We start from the raw sequence: 19,470 nt of genomic DNA on the forward strand, positions 1-19,470 counted from the left end.
GGGAGCCTTGAAAGCACGCAGCTCGCACCAAGGATCGTGTGAGCAGGCTACTTCATGTAGCTGGAAGCAGCCCATTCACACGATCTTTACTGCTCTCTAGCCGCAATCTTTTTGCGCCGCTAGCAACGTGAGAACTACGTTCGTCTGAAAGAGCCCTTATATTAACTGCTTTCAGTATAAGTACTAGCTTTATTGATTCTTTCCCCACTAATGCAATACCTGACTGGCTGCAGAAATCTGTAACGAATCGACTGACTATAGTTTGTAAACAGAATGCGAGCTGGGAGAATGGAGGTGCGGTGCTAGAGCTGAGAGGACCCAGGATGGGTGCATATAGGAGAGTTTGTGTAAAAAAAAAAAAAAGTATATGAAATTTCTTGTTTGTTTGCATATCTTCATCATTTCAAAAGGCCAGCTCACTTTGAATTGAATTGCCACTAGCCCATGTAAGTGGGTAAAAAATTGGCTCAATGATAGAAAGCAGAGGGTGGTAATAAATGGTTCGTACTCTGATTGGACCACAGTCGCTAGTGGAGTGCCACAGGGCTCAGTATTAGGCCCCACTCTGTTCTATATATTTATCAACGACCTGATAGAGGGGCTGCACAGTAAAATATCAATATTTGCAGATGATACAAAATTATACAAAATAATTAATACAACGGAGGACAATGTTTGGCTACAAACGGACCTAGATAAGCTGGGGGCTTGGGCAGAAAAATGGCAAATGAAGTTCAATGTTGATAAATGTAAAGTTATGCACATGGGCAGGAGAAACGGATGTTACCAATATACACTAAATGGGGTACTGCTAGGGAAAAGTGATATGGAAAAAGACCTGGGGGTACTAGTGGATTGTAGACTAAACTGGAGTAACCAATGCCAGTCAGCTGCTGCAAAAGCTAATAAAGTCTTGGGGTGCATTAAAAGAGGTATAGGGGCGAAGGACGAGAACATTATCCTCCCACTATATAAGGCACTTGTCAGGCCCCACATGGAATACTGCGTACAGTTCTGGACACCGGTGCTCAGGAAAGATGCTACGGTATTGGAGGGGGTTCAAAGAAGGGCAACTAAACTAATACATGGAATGACGGGACTGGAATACCCAGAGAGGCTATCCAAATTGGGATTATTTACCCTGGCAAAAAGACGGCTAAGGGGTGATCAAATAACTATGTATAAATACATTAGGGGACAATACAAGGATCTCTCCCATGATCTGTTTACACCCAGGACTACGACGGTAACAAGAGGACATCCGCTACGATTAGAGGAAAGTAGGTTTCATCACCAACATAGAAGGGGATTCTTTACTGTAAGAGCAGTTAGACTGTGGAACTCTCTGCCGGAGGAAGTGGTGATGGCAAAATCCATAGAGGAGTTTAAAAGGGGACTTGATGTCTTTCTGGAGAGGAAGGATATTACAGGATATAAATCTTAGGTTAATTGCTAATCCGGGTATACAGGCAGGTAGGAACTGTTAGGGGTTGATCCAGGGAGCAGTCTGATTGCCATTAGGGAGTCGGGAAGGAATTTTTTCCCCAAAAGGGCTATCTGGCTTCTGCCCTTGGGGTTTTTTGCCTTCCTCTGGATCAACACAGGAGGATAGACAGGCTGGACTAGATGGACAATGTCTTCATTCAGCCTAACGAACTATGTTACTATGTATGTTACATGTTGAAGATTTTCAAAAATCTTACCAATGTGTGCTCGGTCAGAGATGGTAAGCCTATCTGCCCAGCCAGCCAAGCCTGAAAACACAGATATCAATAGGTTAATGAAAGATTTATATAAAAATAGTTCCAGGTACATTGACTGAAGAAGGTACACAAGTCTGGCTATTACTTCATACAGTGACATTATTGGAATGAGAAGGCGCGTATTAATATTTGTTATTACATTCATTGTGCAAAAATAATCGAGCCCCTAAAGGAGTTGTCAGAATTCAACGAAAACGTTATGTTAGTGATTGTAACATTGATATGGGTGATTACAATAACAGAGCAAAAGGATCATTTATTGCGGAAAACTAAACACTTGGAGTGAAGATTAAAGTACCACTGCTAAGGCCCAATGTCCAAAATGGAATTATTAAAACCACGTGTGTACCGCACGCGTGATCCGCGCCCATAGGGGATCATTGGAAACCTGCGGATGTCATTTTTCACTAGCGCACAGATCGCACATGCAGGAAAGCACCCACAGCATGCTCCATTTTGTGTGGTTTTCCCACACTGACGGCTCCCGCAGCTTCCATTGAAGCAGTCCCGTCCGCGGTACACCCGCAGCTGTATTTGTGCTGTGCCACGGGACATAGTAACATAGTAACATAGTATGTAAGGCTGAATGAAGACAATGTCCATCTAGTCCAGCCTGTCTATCCTCCTGTGTTGATCCAGAGGAAGGCAAAAAACCCCAAAGGGCAGAAACCAATTTAGCCCTTTTGGGGAAAAAAAATTCCTTCCTGATTCCCTAATGGCAATCAGACTGTTCCCTGGATCAACCCCTAATAGTTCCTACCTGCCTGTATACCCGGATTGACAATTAACCTAAAACTTGTATCCAATAATTTCCTTCCTCTCCAGAAAGACATCAAGTCCCCTTTTAAACTCCTCTATGGATTTTGCCATCACCACTTCCTCCGGCAGAGAGTTCCACAGTCTAACTGCTCTTACAGTAAAGAATCCCCTTCTATGTTAGTGATGAAACCTACTTTCCTCTAATCGTAGCGGATGTCCTCTCGTTACCGTCATGGTCCTGGGTATAAACAGATCCTGGGAGAGATCCTTGTATTGTCCCCTCATGTACTTATACATGGTTATTTGATCACCTCTTAGCCGTCTTTTTTCCAGGGTGAATAATCCCAATTTGGATAGCCGCTCTGGGTATTCCAGTCCCGTCATTCCATGTATTAGTTTAGTTGCCCTTCTTTGAATCCCCTCAAGCACTGTGACATCTCTCCTGAGCACCGGTGACCAGAACTGTACGCAGTATTCCATGTGAGGCCTGACAAGTGCCTTATATAATGGAAGGATAATGTTCTCGTCCTTCGCTCCTATACCTCTTTTAATGCACCCCAAGACTTTATTTGCCTTTGCAGCAGCTGACTGGCATTGGTTACTCCAGTTTAGTCTATTATCCACTAATACCCCCAGATCCTTTTCCATATCACTTTTCCCTAGCGGTACCCCATTAAGTGAATATTTGTGACATCCGTTTCTCCTGCCCATGTGCATAGTCTTACATTTTTCAACATTGAACTTCATTTGCCATTTTTCTGCCCAAGCCCCCAGCTTATCCAGGTCCGTTTGTAGCCGCACATTGTCTTCCGTTGCATTAATTATATTGTATAATTTTGTGTCATCTGCAAATATTGATATTTTGCTGTGCAGCCCCTCTATCAGGTCATTAATAAATATGTTGAACAGAGTGGGGCCTAATACTGAACCCTGTGGCACCCCGCTAGCGACTGTGGTCCAATCAGAGTACGAACCATTTATTACCACCCTCTGCTTTCTCTCATTGAGCCATTTTTTTACCCACTTACACACGTTTTCGCCCAGTCCGAGCTGCCTCATTTTGTATATTAGCCTATTATGTGGCACGGTGTCAAAGGCTTTAGAGAAGTCCAGATATACAAGATCAATAGATTCTCCCTGGTCCAGCTTAGAGCTTACTTCATCGTAGAAACTGATCAGATTTGTCTGACATGAGCGACCCTTCATGAATCCATGCTGGTGAGGAGTTATTCCCTTGTTCTCCTTGAGGTACTCATCGATGGCGTCTCTCAGAATCCCCTCGAAAATTTTTCCCGTTACTGAAGTGAGACTTACTGGCCTGTAGTTACCAGGCTCATTTTTGCTCCCTTTTTTGTAAATTGGAACCACGTTGGCAATGCGCCAATCCAATGGTACTAAACCGGTCTTGATAGTGTCTAGAAATATTAGATACAGCGGCCTAGCTATCTCGTCACTTAGTTCCCTTAGTATCCTTGGGTGTATTCCATCTGGGCCCGGCGATTTATCAATTTTAGTCTTCTTTAGTCGCTTCCGCACCTCCTCCTGCGTTAGGTATGAGATATTTTGTGATGGGTTCATTTTATTCCCCTGCATCTCGTGTGGCATTTCCTTTTCGTTTGTGAATACACTTGAGAAGAAACTGTTTAGTAGATTTGCTTTCCCTCCGTCATCATCAATGATCTCTCCTGCATTATTTTTTAAAGGGCCAGTGCTCTCCCTGCAAATCCTTTTGCTGTTAATATACTTGAAAAATAGCTTCGGGTTGTTTTTGCTCTCTTTGGCGATCAGTCTTTCTGCTTCCTCCTTGGCAGTTTTGATCTTATCTTTGCATATTTTGTTTTTTTGCCTGTATGATTTTAGAGCTTCTTCGCTGCCTTGTTGCTTTAGTAGTTTGAACGCTTTCTTTTTTTCATTTATTGCCCCTCTTACAGTCTTGTCGAGCCACATTGGTTTCCTTTTAGTTGAGTTTCTTTTATTTTTAAAGGGAATGAACTGCTCACATGAGGTGATTAGGATCCTTTTAAACTTTTCCCATTTGTCCTCTGTACCGTCATTTTTGAGGATATTGTCCCAATTAATGTTACGATAGTAATTCTGAGCTCATCAAATTTTGCTTTACTAAAGTTTAGTTTCTTTGTCGTTCCTTGATAAGGCTTCTTATTGAATGACAGCTGGAAGTTGATTATATTGTGGTCACTGTTCCCCAAGTGTCCCTCAACCTGTACCCCCTTTATACGTTCCGGTTTGTTGGTTAGTACTAGGTCCAGAATGGCCCTCCCTCTTGTTGGTTCCTGTACCAGTTGGTTCAGGTAATTGTCTTTAATTACTCTAAAGAACTTATCACCCCTGTGTGATTTGCAGGTTTCGTTTTCCCATGGTATATCTGGATAATTAAAGTCCCCCATGATAATTACTTCGTTGCGGTTTGACACCTCTTCTATCTGCCTTAATAGTAAGTAGGGACAGTAGGAGTTAAAAAAAAAAAAAGCTGCCGGCGTGCCGAGCAAATCCGCCGGGCCGCAGAAAGAAGATTCGGCCGCAACGGAGGGGAGACCCGCAGCGTCCAGACAGGTGAGTATAATCTAATTTCTTGGCCTCATGTCTGTGGGCCAGGAGGGACCTGCTGCGGAATTCTGCATCGGGAATGCACGCGGGCCCGAATTTCCCTGTGGACATTAGGCCTAAGGTTGACCGACTGTTATATGGGATGGCCCCCAAACCATCACACCAGCAGGGGGCAGTGTCCTGCTCCATAGCAAAAGGCAGGAATGAGGCGCTCACCCCGAGGTCTCCAGACACAAACACGGCAATCATCAGTGCCAAAACTAAAGGCCTGTTTAGACACAACGATTATCGCTCAAAATTCACTCATCTTCCATCTTTTGAGCGATAATCGTTGTGTCTAAACACGTGGCCGTCGTGCACATTTCACTGATCGCTGACTTTTAGCTTGTTAAAAGTCAGCGATGAGCCTTATCAGTGCTGCGAGTGGAGTTCTCAGCGGGATACAGCTGATACTATTGTTTCAGCTGGTATCCTGTTCAGAGAAACAAATCACAATTATGCAGAAGACAGCTGCAAATTTTGAGCGATAATCATGTCTAAATGGGCCTTAACCCTTTCCAATCCACTGTCTGACCTCTGAAGACATTATGATTTAAGGCTGTACAGCTCCGATGTTGGAAGACATCCGTCGGGGTTCTCTTACTGTATATTGCCAGCCTCTCTGCTGTTGCAGCCTATCCATTGTGTCTCCTCATGCAGTACTGGCTTTGGCCAGCATATAGCGCTGTTATATAACAGCAGAAAAAGAGTAAGCCCCCCTGGGAAAACCAGGATACAAATTGGATTGGAAAGGGTTAAACCTGGATTTGTCGCTGAAGACAACCCAGTTCCACTCTGTAGCATCCAGTTTCACAGTTAACGACACCACTGCAAATGGAGGTAACAGTGGATGGGTGTCATAGGCAGTTCATGTAATGGACGCTGGGAGACCAAGTGTCCTTCTGCCAAGCACCTGGAAATGGTCCCTACAGACACAAGGGCCTGTAATGTTGGTGCCACCTGTCTCTGGATGGCGGACAGCAAAACAGTTGGAGCTGCTTGTCAGACGATCATCTCTACTGGTGGTCTGTCGAGGGCGTCCTGAGCCCGGTCACCTTGTGCGAGTGCCCTCACACATCCACTGGTCCCAACCTCTCATAACAGTCCGGTCAGAATGGCCCAGGTGGAGACAAGTTTGTCCATACAACCATATTAACGTAGTGAAAGCTCTTCTCTGCGTTTTAGAGGCGTCCACTGGTCAACAAGCTCTACACAAGCAGAAGAAGAGGTCACTACACACAGGGAGCCTCTGAGAGCCTTTTATAGGCCATGGGGGGGAACCACTTTTAGGGTCTCAGGTGGCAAGACTGTTCATCTAATCATTTGTATATCTGCCTGCGATGCAACTTCATGCCAAGATTTACTTCAAAACAACTACTTCTAGGTGCTTGCTTTTCTTTGACAATTAGTGTCTGTAGGATTGTACGCTATTGACAAAATAAAAAATTAATTCAAATGGAGCCTCTAACACAGATGTGAACACAGGCAGAGTTCCAAAAATGATTACCAGCATTCATAATAATCATTTATATGAATAATGGCTGGGAAAACAATCCGCTTAACTCTGTTCTGTTCAAGTGAAATGCAAAGGACATGCTTCTCCCCGAAGAGCCGTACCCCTTCATTCAGGGTAAATGAATTGCGGTTTTGTCATGGCACCATTAGAACTTGGGCAGCTCAGTGATAGCGCTAATGTCATCCACCAAGCTCAGTAAGACAGTGGCTTCTTAAAACAACGGGGTTTATTAGTTAAACTACAACAGTTTTCTGGGGTAACAAACAGTTCTACATGCTTTGCGACACATTTACTATGTGTTTTTGGACAGTTTTGCCTACTTGAAAAAGGGGCATGGCTTAAATAGCACCAAAGTTTTGGAGCAATTGTTGGTGTAAATTAAACCAACTAATGGGTGGTCTAAACTTACACTACACTGCTTTTTTCATTTAGCAGTGCTACTCTGATAAAGCCGGTGAATATTAAAACTGTTTAGCCTAAGTTTTCACTGTCTGACTTTTAGACATTATTAGTAAATAAGCTCCATTATGTTTTTTTCCTGTACACTTTGCCGTTTATGAGGTGGGTATGAATGACCAAAGAAGCTGTCATAAAAAGGTGGAAACACTGAGGCCTCATGTCCACGGGCAAAAGAAGAATTAAAATTCGCAGCAGATTTTAACTCTTCTCCTGCCCGTGGATCCGCATCCCATAGGGATGCATTGACCACCCGCGGGGTTGATAAATACCCGCGGATGGTCAATAAAAGGGATTTTTTTAAAAATGGAGCATGAAAAAATCTGGACCATGCTCCATTTTCGTGCGGGTCTTCCGCGGGGACGGCTCCCGCGGGCTTCTATTGAAGCCTATGGAAGCCGTCCGGATCCGCGGGAGACAAAAATCGGGATTTACTCACCCGCTCCGGTTCTTCTCTTCGCCGCGGCGCCATCTTTTCTCCATCGCGGCCGGATCTTTTTTCTTCGGGCCGGCGCATGCGCAGGGTACGTCACTGACGTCATCCTGCGCATCCGCCGAGCCGAAGAAAGAAGATCCGGCCGCGACGGAGAGAAGATGACGCCGCGGCGAAGAGAAGAACCGGAGCGGGCGAGAGGTGAGTTTATTCTTATTTATTCTCATTTTCAGCGCTCATGTCCGCGGGGCAGGAGGGACACGCTCCGGATTCTCCATGGAGAATCCGGAGCGGGCCCGATTTTCCCCGTGGACATGAGGCCTTAGGCCTCATGTCCACAGGGAAAATCAGGCCCGCCGCGGATTCTCCATGCAGAATCCCGCAGCGGGTCCCTCCTTTCCCGTGGACATAAGGCTAAAAAGAATATTAAACTTACCTGTCCGGACGCTGCGGATCTTCCCTCCGCCGCAGCCGGATCTTCTTTCTTCAGCCCGGCGGATGTGCTCGGCATGCCAGCAGCGTGCCACACGCATGCGCCGGGCTCTCCACTTTTTTTCAACTCCTACTCTCCCACGCTGGAGAGCAGAAATTCAGGCGCGGGTGTACCGTGGATCCAGACGGCTTCTATAGGCTTCAATAGAAGCCTGCGGGAGACCCGCACTAAACATGGAGCATGCCGCGGGTGTTTTCCCGCAGACGCAATCCGCGCCTCAGGGGAAAATGACATCAGCGGGTGTCCAATGCATCCTCATGGGGGGCGGATCACGCCGCGGGAAAAACGCTGCGGATTCTTAATTTTATTTTAGCAGTGGACATGAGGCCTAACTGGAAAAATGGATCTCTGGTGCCTTTTTTGTGATGGCTGAGTGAGACTTTCAATCTTTCAGACCCAGAGAGATGGGCATGGGGAAAGAGGGGGGGGGGGGGGGGTCGCATCAGGTGCCCAACCTAGGGTCCCTACCTTCATCGGGACTGGCTGGGATAAAGACACAGCAAGTCAATAGAAAAATATACAAAAGATAAAAAGTTGGTGAACAGTGTGCCAAGTTGGTTTTTAGTCTCATTTCTACCGTGCTTGAGGTTTAAAGCAGCTTCTCACCAAAATGAGCATTTTATTATTCTAATTATATTTGCATAATTATTGAACATCTGATGGAATTATACAAATAATGTACCTTCTGCATCCTCAGAGATATGGAAATAGCGCAGCTTGTAGCACGACGCCATTTACGTAACTCCAATTCACTTTTAAAGGAGTGAAGGAAAACGCGTAGAAAAATTACATGACCGCTTTCATAAAACCCGGGTATCTCAGGGTGCTTTGGGCAGCAGGAAGAGGTGAGCCAGGATTGGAGAGGGAGTTTGAGATAGGAGCAGATCCCAGAGGTGAGATCTGCACCCATCGAAAATTTATAGCATATCCTATACATACGCCAGAAATGTCTGAGATAGAAAGACTCCTCTAACCATAGAAGCATGTTACTCAAACCAATCTCTTTACAAATGGTTTACCTACCATGTCCTTTTTTCAGATTTTTCTCTGCTTCTTCAAACAAACCGGGTAGATGAATTACAACCCCATTCCCTAAAAGAAAAAAGAAATACAGGCATCATGGAAACGTGTTATTGCATCCCTAAACAGAATTGCAGCAGCAATGCCCCAGCTTGATGTTTAAACGGTTTTTACCATCTACAGTGTCTACACGCAGGGTGTATGTGGCCTGCAGGAACAGACTCCAAGGTTACAGCTAAATACTCTTCCCCTAATTACATTATGCTAGCAAGCAGCAGATAAGAGATGGAGGAGCACAACTGCAGGGTTCTGTAGTCTGACGCACAGGTCTGCATAGAAGCTGGAGCTGCAAGAGGCCAGGAGCTAGTTAACCCTTTCAGCACCAAGACATTCTGATGCTTGAATGTGCACAGTAAGATTTAGATTTCTATTTCTTCCGGCACTAATAAGGCTAAACTCACATCTGTGCTAAGGATTCCGCTTTCACGCTCAGTTATGGGAGCAGAAAAACTGAGCATCCGTGGGTGAACGGATCACGTTGACTATAAGGGATGCGTTCAGTTCCTATATGTACGACTTTTCTGTTTGGCGTTTCATGCTGGAGGCTCTGAATGGAGCCTCGGACACCTATGTGAGTAGAGCCTAAGGACTGACTGACATGATCATGTGTGTAACACGCTGCGTAGGTCACTACTTCCCCAAAGTGATGCAAGGCAGTTTGGAGAAGAAAAAAAAGAAATTGCACGTTCCAGATTGACTTACAGAACCGGAGCTACAGATGCTTTAAGTGGGGTTGGGAATAGCGAGTTTACTGCTGTCCTTTTTAGTCAGTGTGCAGAGCGCCGAGGGGAGTGGGAATAAAAAATAAATCACAATGTTGTATATATACCTCAAAATGGTACCAGGATAATCTACAAGTCAAAAATAAGGACTTAGACAGCTCTGTTGGCAGAAAAATGTTAAAACGTTCTGGTCTGGGAAAGTGGTGACAAAGTGTTTATATTACACAAAACTAGTAAAACAGAACCTTTATCAATTTGGTGCTGCTGTAGCTGTAATGACCCACAGAGTTAACACTATTTATACCAGAGACATATCAGAGTTTGAGCGGGTGCAAAGGTGGGCAACTAAAGTAATAAGTGGAATGAGTGGAGTACAATATCCAGTGAGGTTATCAAAATTGGGGTTATTTAGTGGCACCTAATAACTATATATAAGTATATCAGGGGACAATGCAGAGCTCTATTCCATGATCTTGCTACACCAGGACTGTGACTGTAACAAGGGGGTGTCCTCTACATCTAGGGGAAAGAAGGTTTCTACACCAACATAGAAGGGGGTTCTTTACTGTAAGAGCAGTGAGACTTTGGAATTCTCTGCCTGAGGATGTGGTGATGGAGGACTCACTAAAAGTTTAAGAGGGGCCCGGATGTCTAAGTGTAACAACATTACATGTTAGTCACTTTTTACTTCAAAAGGGTCAGTGATCCAGGGATTATTCTAAGGGTGGACACCCACTGGCATTATATTATATAAGTGAAAACACTCGCCTCGCAGCGCAAGAAAAACGCTGGAACATCGCCATGGCAGGAGTTTCCTTCATCCCCGTGGGAAGGGCTTGAAATATAAGCTCTTCCCTGAAAATCATCATTAACTGGTTAAAAAAAAAAAATGTACTCACCTCTCCAACGCTCAAACGCGTCCTCCGGCTGGCTCCCCGGCACTGCTGTCCAGCACTTTCCTGAAAGGGCTGTGCTGATTGGCTGAGCGCTCAGCCAATTACAGCTAGTGCTTAGCTATTTATTCAAGCCTTTCCCGAAAATCATACTGCGGGGATTGCCACAAACTACTGGTTTCAATGGGACCGGCAGCAGCGCCGAGCCCATTGAAAACAATGGGATGGCATGCTGCACTTCTGACACAGCTGTCACAGTTGTGGCAGAAATCCGCGGTACTCCCCCAATGTTTTCAATGAGACTAGTGCTGCTGCCGCTGGCCCCATTGAAAACACTGGCGATGTTCCAGCGTTTTTCTTGCACTACGAGGCGAGTGTTTTCACTTGCTCTTGCATCGCAAGAGAGAATATAACGCCAGTGGGTGTCCACCCTAATAGATAGAGTTTGGAAGGATTTTTTTTCTCCATGTAGAAAAATTAGCTTCTACCTTCCTCTGGATCAACACTGGTGGGGTATGGTGGGGTAATAGGCCGAACTGGATGGACATATGTCTTTTTTCAGCCCTACACATTGTTACTAGGTTATGGTCAGTGATTGGCTGCATAAGACGGCACGAGACCGCTAAAGGAGGTACAGAACCTCAGCAGATCAGACATCCAACAGGTGATAAGTCTGTTATTTTAGACCATCCCCTTACAAGTTTTTTTTAATGAGAAAAAAAAAAACCCACCCTGAAAACCCCCTTTAGTGAAGTATTGTAATGTATATTATCTAACCAGGCCAGATATTGCAGCCAAACTAACAGGTTTTTAGATGGTTTAAGAATGAAATGCTAAAACTAAAAAGCAGATTATAAGGCTGGCAGACTTACCTATGAAGGCAGTAACTTTTGGGTTTATGATTCCACTTGGCAAGAGATGAAAATCGTACTCCACAGAATCCACCACAACAGTGTGGCCGGCATTGTTTCCCCCCTGCAAAAGGAAAAGGAATACGTTTTGAAAACAGTATTTTCTTTAGGACTTTTATGCGGAGTGGTGTTATACGCCCCGTGAGTCAACAGAGACTAAATGCTCCATTTTCAGTCATAATAAATACATTTTCCATATGGAAAATGCGCATGGTGGTTTTTTGTGGTCCCTCAAATTACAATATTAATTTGTTCCATGACAACAACAAAAAACTGAAGGAGTTGGAAATATTAAATAGGAGCAGAGAAATACAGATAAAGCAAATCCTCACAAATCCTGTCCGCAGCTGCTGGAAGCTACAGCATAAATACAGTTAGGGCTCATTCACACGACCGTTATTTCACGTGCATTACGCACACCATGCACGGCCGTGTGACACGTGGTGAATGGAGTCAATGAAAGTAGATGGACTCTTACTGATCTGCCCACATCAGCTATGAAACAGAACAGAGCAGGCAATTTAAAAGACACGACAAGAGTCACTGCGTATGACCGCCTGTGTGAGATATGTTGTCCTACACAAGGCACCTGGTGTCATATGCGGTGATAGGCGGCTCTCCGTCGGCTCACAGACTGGTAAAACGCTGCGTGATCCATGCAGCATGTCATGTGTGAGCAGGCCATCAATGCGTAGGGCAGTGATTTTGCACTGCATATCTCATGCACGTCGTCATCCGCAGTGTGACTTTTTTTTCTTATTTAAATTTCCTGCTGTCTCTTAGCGACATTATGTATAAACACTGCACATCCGCAATGTAATTGTACAGAGGCAGCAGAACATAAATTACCATAATTACACATCGAACAACAGTAAAACTTAATGCAATTTATATTGCACACAACATACCACAAGATAAGAGTATTAGCTATTGAACTTCTATAGTTAATGGGACATTTTCAAGCTGTGGGAGAGGGGCTATCTTCACAGGCCGACAGATCTGCAGCCACTGAGTAAACAGTCTCCACATTCTCTGCCTCGCCTGCTGTTCCCATTACTTTGTGTTTACAAGTCATTTGGCGAGTGTCTCTGAACACCCAGCTAATTGTCCTGGGCAGCAGAGGGGAGGGTATTTAGATACTGCCTCTGCTGATTAGACCAGAAACAGTATAATGCAGAATGGGAAGTGAGAAAAAGGAAGTACAGGACAGTGAACTACTGGCAGAAAGGTAGGCTTGTGACACATCCCTCGCTTGAAAGTGGATTGCAAACACTAGAAAAATGGGGACGAACATCTGAACTTAAAAACATGAAACGGTGCAACAGCGGCAAGTAAATTGGTAACAAGAAACTGTTATATTTTAGATAAAAAAAGGAAAAAAAAAAACCACAACAACACTTCCTGAATTTGTGGTAAGAAATTTAAATGAAAAAAAAAAAATGAAATTTTTGTTCCAATGTTACGTTAAGTCGTATTAGAATTACAATGTTTCTAATAATATGTAGATTTATAGCATTTTTCCTTAAGAGAATGACACCTTGTATATTTTTATCAATCCAATTGTTTAGGAGATAGGAATTAACAAAAATTATGGTCTCTTGGTGACCTTGAAAAAAGTGAACCCCTGCCCCCCTCAAACCCATGACCCGAAGGGGCGGAAAATTGAGATTTTTATATGCATTCTAGTAAAGAACAAATATGTAAGGTTTTGTACAAAAAAAAAAAAACACACACAAAATGTTCGGGTGTTACCCCCTTGTAAAAGTTGTCCTGAATGACCCTACTGTCATTCTGAATTTTTAAATATTTTCTCGGGGAGAAACGGTGCAGTTACTTCCCCAAAAAATTCTGTACCCCATCATGTGCTGCATTTGCTGCAGGTTGTAACCAAGGTTAAAATGTATCAAAATTCTTAAAGAAGTTGTCATCTTTAAGATGATGTTCCCCACGATAGAAAAACAGGCTGTCCTCTCTCCCAGCAGCTCCGGTCTCTCCTGTGATGTGCTGTGACTGGCTGCAGCAGCCCGTGACCTCTGATACAAGCTTCTGTACACAGTACATCACAGTGGGTGATACAGGGAGCCGGAAGAGGCAAACATTAGCTTGTTTGTAATTTTCGATCATTGGGAACATCTTTTTGAAAAACTGTATATTTATTTTACTTTCAGACAAGCCCTTTAAAGAAGCCTGTCCGCAAAATATACACCCTAAAGTACTGCCAAAACTAGGAATCCGCTATGAAGAGAGGGCTCCATTGTACCTTATGTTCTCCTAACAAAAAAAGGAGAGACAGCAGCAATTTCATGTGCTGCAGGCCATTCGTAAATCAGCTGCAATCCATCCGATTGGCTGCGTCCACTCAGTAATCCCCAACCCCTTCCATCCAGAGGAGGGGCTGTACATTGAAGGAAGACAACCCAGACCACTACAGGCTGCAAGACCACCAAGTCACATACAGCGCTCGTCGCAGAAAAACAGTCTGCATCATGCTTGCTTTTTCAGGATAACACAAGGTGGAACACAACTGCTCTTCACAGCGGCTACTGAGGTTTGGTAGTACTTTAGGGTGCATATTTGGCTGACAGACTTCCTTTAAAAAGGCCTATCCCATAAAATACATCCCCTTTTAGAATGTGGTGCCCACAGCAATCGGCTGATTTTCCCAAGGGAAGCTGCAGCCATCCAGATGAAGGGCTGACCTGTAACACAAGGACCGCCAAGAACACGAACGCAGGAGCAGCTTTTCAAACGTCTGCTAAAAACACTATACTGAGCCTCCATTGATTTCAAAGGGGTTTTCGGTTGAGTTTCTAACATGCACTAAAACAAACGTTGTATATTCTATTTTTGAGTGTTCCGCACATTAATACACCCCATCACCCATTGCAATGATTGGGTGCACTAAAGATGCCATTCTAAAATGCTGAAGAACGCAGTGTTCTTACAAACGCCACTCTCAGAGGGGGGAACCCTGCTCTACGATATCCAATACCCTAAAAGACCATATGAACAGGGGCGCGCACTTCTCACAACCCCTTCAAGTCCAGCAGATTTCTACTTCACAGGAAGGAAGAAGAAAGCTTAAGCTTTGCAGAAGCCATATATAAGGAAACTCCCAACTCGCTCACAGACTTCTATTATCTGATTACTTCTGCTTTCAATACAACAATAGAACTAGGAAATAAAGTCTTCTGGTGACGGTCAGCCCAATAAAGGCACAGTGCAGCGAGCAGAGCAGCAGTGATAGCGCCCAGCATCTCTATGGCACCTCCGCTCCTACCAATGGAGGCATGCAGGTAATGCTCATTTCAGACAACTCTAACTTCCTTAATATGGGAGTAAGGTCTTTTTACATGGGACTGTAAAGTGCAGTAGCATCCAACAGCCGTCCCACAGACTGCTGCCCAACTACTGTTCCCATGCTTACACAATGGAGGTGGAGCAGGCCAGGAATCATTCCAGCCGCCTGTCTCTATTCTCAGTAAACAGACTGAGCAGCTCCAGATTACACGGCCCAACAGTCACTTTGTTTTCAGTTCTGCTAAAAACCAAGCGACTCCAACAGGTGAGCGATTTCTCGTTCAATGTCTCATCAGCGGTTCCATGTATGCGGGGCGATTGTGGTCACGGACACAGCATCTTCAAGTCACAGCATCACAGAAGAATTTGGGAGCATAAATTTATGGCCATGTTTGACACCCTCAAGAATGGAATATACCTCGGCCCAGGATTCTTGGATAAGTTGAGAATATGATAGGTCTGAAGGAGGTCAAGAAAAAGGTCTTTCCATTTTTTTTTAAACTTCATAAAAATTCAGAAATTGATTTGTAAGAATGTTACCATCCAATAGGTGGTGCTGCAGGGCTAGTGTTTCCATCTCTATGTTTGGACTTTAAAGGAGAGATAGCAGACAACATAAAACTGTCACATTCCTTAGCCCAGTGGACTGATCAAGTATTTATCTCTTTTCTCGAGTTGTTTAGTGTTATTTTAAGTCTTGAGAGCGAGACCATCTCACATTTCTCTGTGTGAATATTTATTTAGATCAAGAGGGGTGTCCTCTCTGCATCTGTGTTATAATTGTGCCCCCATCCAAACCAGTTTCATTAGCCTGACGAAGGGTGGATAATAAGCACCCGAAAGCTTGCTGTAACATGTATCTTTGTTATCAAAAGGTATCATATCTACAAGATTACTTGGTTTCTCTTACTGAGAATAATCACACTTTGCTCTACTGGCTAACACCGTACCAAACCATTTTTTCGTTTTACCTGCAGGGTAATTATCACGTGAATTTGCTGTTTCCTATGTGAAGTCTCTCTAAGGCTCTTTGGTGAGCCAAGTTCAGTTTGGCATAGCAGCAGAGTCTAGGTCTAAAGAGAACATTAAAGGGGTTGTCCATTTGTAAGCTACTGATAGTCCATCAATCACAGATCAGTATCAGTCTCTTATCTAGGAGCCCTACTGATCTGTGGTCCTCATGCACTAAGCTGATTTCTGCAGGAAGCAGACAGCTCTGTTCCCACTGCACTGGCCAGACCTGGAATTAGAGCCAAAGTTCCTAATGGAACTTGAGTCTGCAATACCAATACCAGGTCTGGCCACTGCAGTAGGAACAGAGCTGTCTGCGTCCTGCAGAAATCAGCTTAGTGCAGAAGCACGCTGGCCAGCCCTATTCTGGGTGCTGGACCTCCACTGATCTACTATTGAGGACCTATCCTGAGGATAGACCATCAGTTGTTTACACCCAAACAACCCCTTTAAAATGCAGCCGTATTGTGGACATCTGAAACTGGCAGAAGACTTAATGATTGTTCAGTTTAAACGATCAATGTGCTTGTTCGTAGTTCAGTTTCAGCCAGCATAAAATCCAGCGTCGGCTCTGGCACTTCTTGTGCACTTTAAACACTGATCATTCCGTGCTTCATATGGGCAACACTGAACAAGAAGATCCCGAGGCCTGCGCCATCCTCAACCAGAAGAATGCAGTCTGAGCAGGCAACCCGAGTGCCAACGAGCGTGAAGTAATGTCAGCAGCCAGCTTGCTCGGGCATACAACAAGCGTGCCGTGTAAGAGGGGCATTAGGCTGCTTTCAGAAGAGTGTACTTATACCACACCCCAAAGACCGGTCTGTAATACGCACGCATTACAGAGGACATGACAGCGGCAAGTCATCAGTATCCAATCTGTAGATAGTATCTACTGCACAAGTATGGTCATATTAGCCCATTAGTAAATAATAGCAATACAGGGGCAGCAATGGAAAAAGGAAAAATGACGGTCCGCACGAACCAAATACGGAGCTAAAACACGCTTGTCTAAAAGCGGCGTAATAGGACAGAGCAGATGATGAAACGCATCTATAGCCAGCAACAAAAGGTTCCCCGGTCAGTAGTAGCCTCAGTGGTATTCCTGAAACATAAAGGGCCGTTCACACGGGACAATTATCCCACTAAGTTTGTTCAAACTAACGAATTTGCGCAATAATTGTTGCATCTAAATGCTCAGTCATCGTGCACTATTCGTTTGAGGATCAATGGCTCTCCGCCCAGCGGTGATCTGCCGGTCTATACGCACTGCACCGGCGCCAACAACCCTGCGGTGACATCAGCACTCATTTAGCCGACTGCTGTATCGTCTAAGGTCGCCTGCACTCGGCAGAGCCCGACTCTGCATGTGGAAGCCCGCAGCGGGATCCAGCCTCGACAGCAGCGGCATCTGCGCATACCTGTGTTTTACCTCTTTGTCTGTACTGCGGATGCAAGCTGCCGCCGGTCATGCACTGTAGATTTTTTCTTTCCCTCACATTTTTTTCCCCCACGCCGTCGCTAGGCGATGATGCAGAATCCGTGACCTGTCTGCAGTGTTAATTGTGGATGGGCCGCATGTCGATGGCTTAGGCTGGGTTCACACCGGGCGGATTTGCCGCGGAAATTCCGTCCGGAATTTCGCCGCGCCCGCTAATCCCGAGATTAGCCAGCCATGTTCGTCCACACGGGATGGCGAACCCACCGTGGCAAAGCTGGCAGAAGCCGGCGCTGCGGCGCGGATTCGCTGGCCGCAGCATGTTCATTTTCTTCTTCTGCTGTGGCCGCATTCTCCTCTATGGGAGCGCCGGCCACAGCGGAAGTGACTGGTCAGGCCGCTTCAAAACCCGCGGCTAAGTGCCGTGGGTTTTGATGCAGCAGTTCTCCCGGCGGAAATCTTGCGTTTTTTTGCTGCGGCCAAACCGCGAGATTTCCGCTCGGAATCTTCCCACGTGCAAACCCAGCCTTACACTGATTCAATGGACACTGTCCATGCGGAGCCCACACAAGAATGGAACATGCCATAACTTTCCTCCTTTTCCATAACTATGGCGGTACGTGCTGAGGAACCCGAAGGCCGATTCCGAAGTAAAGCTCTGCCTGTGTGCAGGTGGCATAAACGGGGCATAAGGCTGGCTCCATCTGAGCGCTGCGTAGTTGTGGAACGAATTATGTTTTTGCGTTGGCACATTTTACTGTACATTTTGCGCCCGCTATATTCACTTGCGTGCAAACGAAACGCGCACGGACTGAAGTGACTAATTAGTTCTAGATGTTTGTGTCCAGCAGAACTGCGCAGTGTTCCACGCACCCCCTGGTGTATTTACACCCCCCGACTTCTATGGGGATCTACGGTGCACAAATACGCAGAATAGAGCGTGCGCCACCTTCTTGTGCGACCACAACGCCTGCACAAACCACGAAAACGTGAATGAGCCCATTGAAGCCCTTCTCTGTAGCCCCAGCCGCCCCCTGCCAGCACTTCCCTATTGCAGATATATGCCCGCAGTCATACAGACACTGGCGGCCTGCGAGCAGCCGCCGTCCTTGTGCTGCCGGCACTCCCCGCAGGTAGACAGGTGACTGCAGCACAGCCTCCCTGCGGCCTGCCATATAGCAGTAGGCCTGAGCACAGCGGCTAACAAGTCCCCCGGCGGACGGCTACAACGAGCCGCTCACCCGTGCGGGCGCCAATACAAGCGCGGAGGGGCCAATAACCTTGACAAGTAGTGCGGCCGCGCCTCCTCCGCACGCATGGCGCGTAATACTGAGGGGCGCCCCACGTGTCACCGGCGGGCGCGGAGAATATCATTCACTGCGGGCGGCATGTGGCTGCAGCCTCCCCCCTCCCCGGCCCTCCGCTCACCTGGCAGCGGCACACGATGTCTGCGTCCTGTGCCAGCAGGTCCACCACCTTGCCCTTCCCTTCATCGCCCCACTGCGCGCCCAGCACCACCGTCACTCTGTTAGGCACTTGTGCGGGGTGGACGGGCACAGCCGCGCTCTCTCCTCCGTTAGACATGATGGCTGCTCGTCCGCTGCCCGAAGACATGACACATTAATCCTGCGGAGGGAGGACTGCGGGTGGTGGGAGAACTTCAGCAGGAGCGTCGGGCGGCTTTCCGTAAGTTACCCCCCCAGCTAGCGAGGAAGGAAGGGGGAGGTAAGTAACCCTTTGTGCACCTCCCTCCTCATGGAACTTGCCGTTGGCGGGATTTGGCTTTATGTAGCGCCGCCTGCTGGTCCTCGGAGACAGTGACAGTCGTGGAAATGCCGGATCCAATAACTGTCAGCTCTATCAGTGGCTGGGAGAGCCGGCCGGGGGTGAGGGCTGCTGCTGCCCGGGAGAGAGAGCCGGGGGGTGAGGGCTGCTGCTGCCCGGGAGAGAGCCGGGGGATGAGGGCTGCTGCTGCCCGGGAGAGAGAGCCGGGGGGGTGAGGGCTGCTGCCCGGGAGAGAGAGCCGGGGGGGTGAGGGCTGCTGCCCGGGAGAGAGAGCCGGGGGGTGAGGGCTGCTGCCCGGGAGAGAGAGCC

General features: G+C 46.3%; 1 protein-coding gene across 1 annotated transcript in view; it reads right to left on the minus strand.

Moving 5' to 3' along the window:
• Positions 1 to 19,137, minus strand: part of LOC136629200 (adenylosuccinate synthetase isozyme 2) — a 38,144-nt gene extending 19,007 nt beyond the window's left edge. The window contains exons 1-4 of the mRNA XM_066605378.1: positions 18,805 to 19,137; positions 11,592 to 11,694; positions 9,048 to 9,116; positions 1,704 to 1,754 (exon numbers count right to left, since the gene is read on the minus strand). Of these exons, the coding sequence (XP_066461475.1) occupies positions 1,704 to 1,754; positions 9,048 to 9,116; positions 11,592 to 11,694; positions 18,805 to 18,990 (409 nt within the window). The 5' untranslated portion in view covers positions 18,991 to 19,137. The remainder of the gene's footprint in view (positions 1 to 1,703; positions 1,755 to 9,047; positions 9,117 to 11,591; positions 11,695 to 18,804) is intronic.
• Between the last annotated feature and the right edge of the window lie 333 nt (positions 19,138 to 19,470).

The sequence above is a fragment of the Eleutherodactylus coqui genome, chromosome 1, assembly GCF_035609145.1.
Source record: "Eleutherodactylus coqui strain aEleCoq1 chromosome 1, aEleCoq1.hap1, whole genome shotgun sequence".
NCBI classification, from domain to species: Eukaryota; Metazoa; Chordata; class Amphibia; order Anura; family Eleutherodactylidae; genus Eleutherodactylus; species Eleutherodactylus coqui.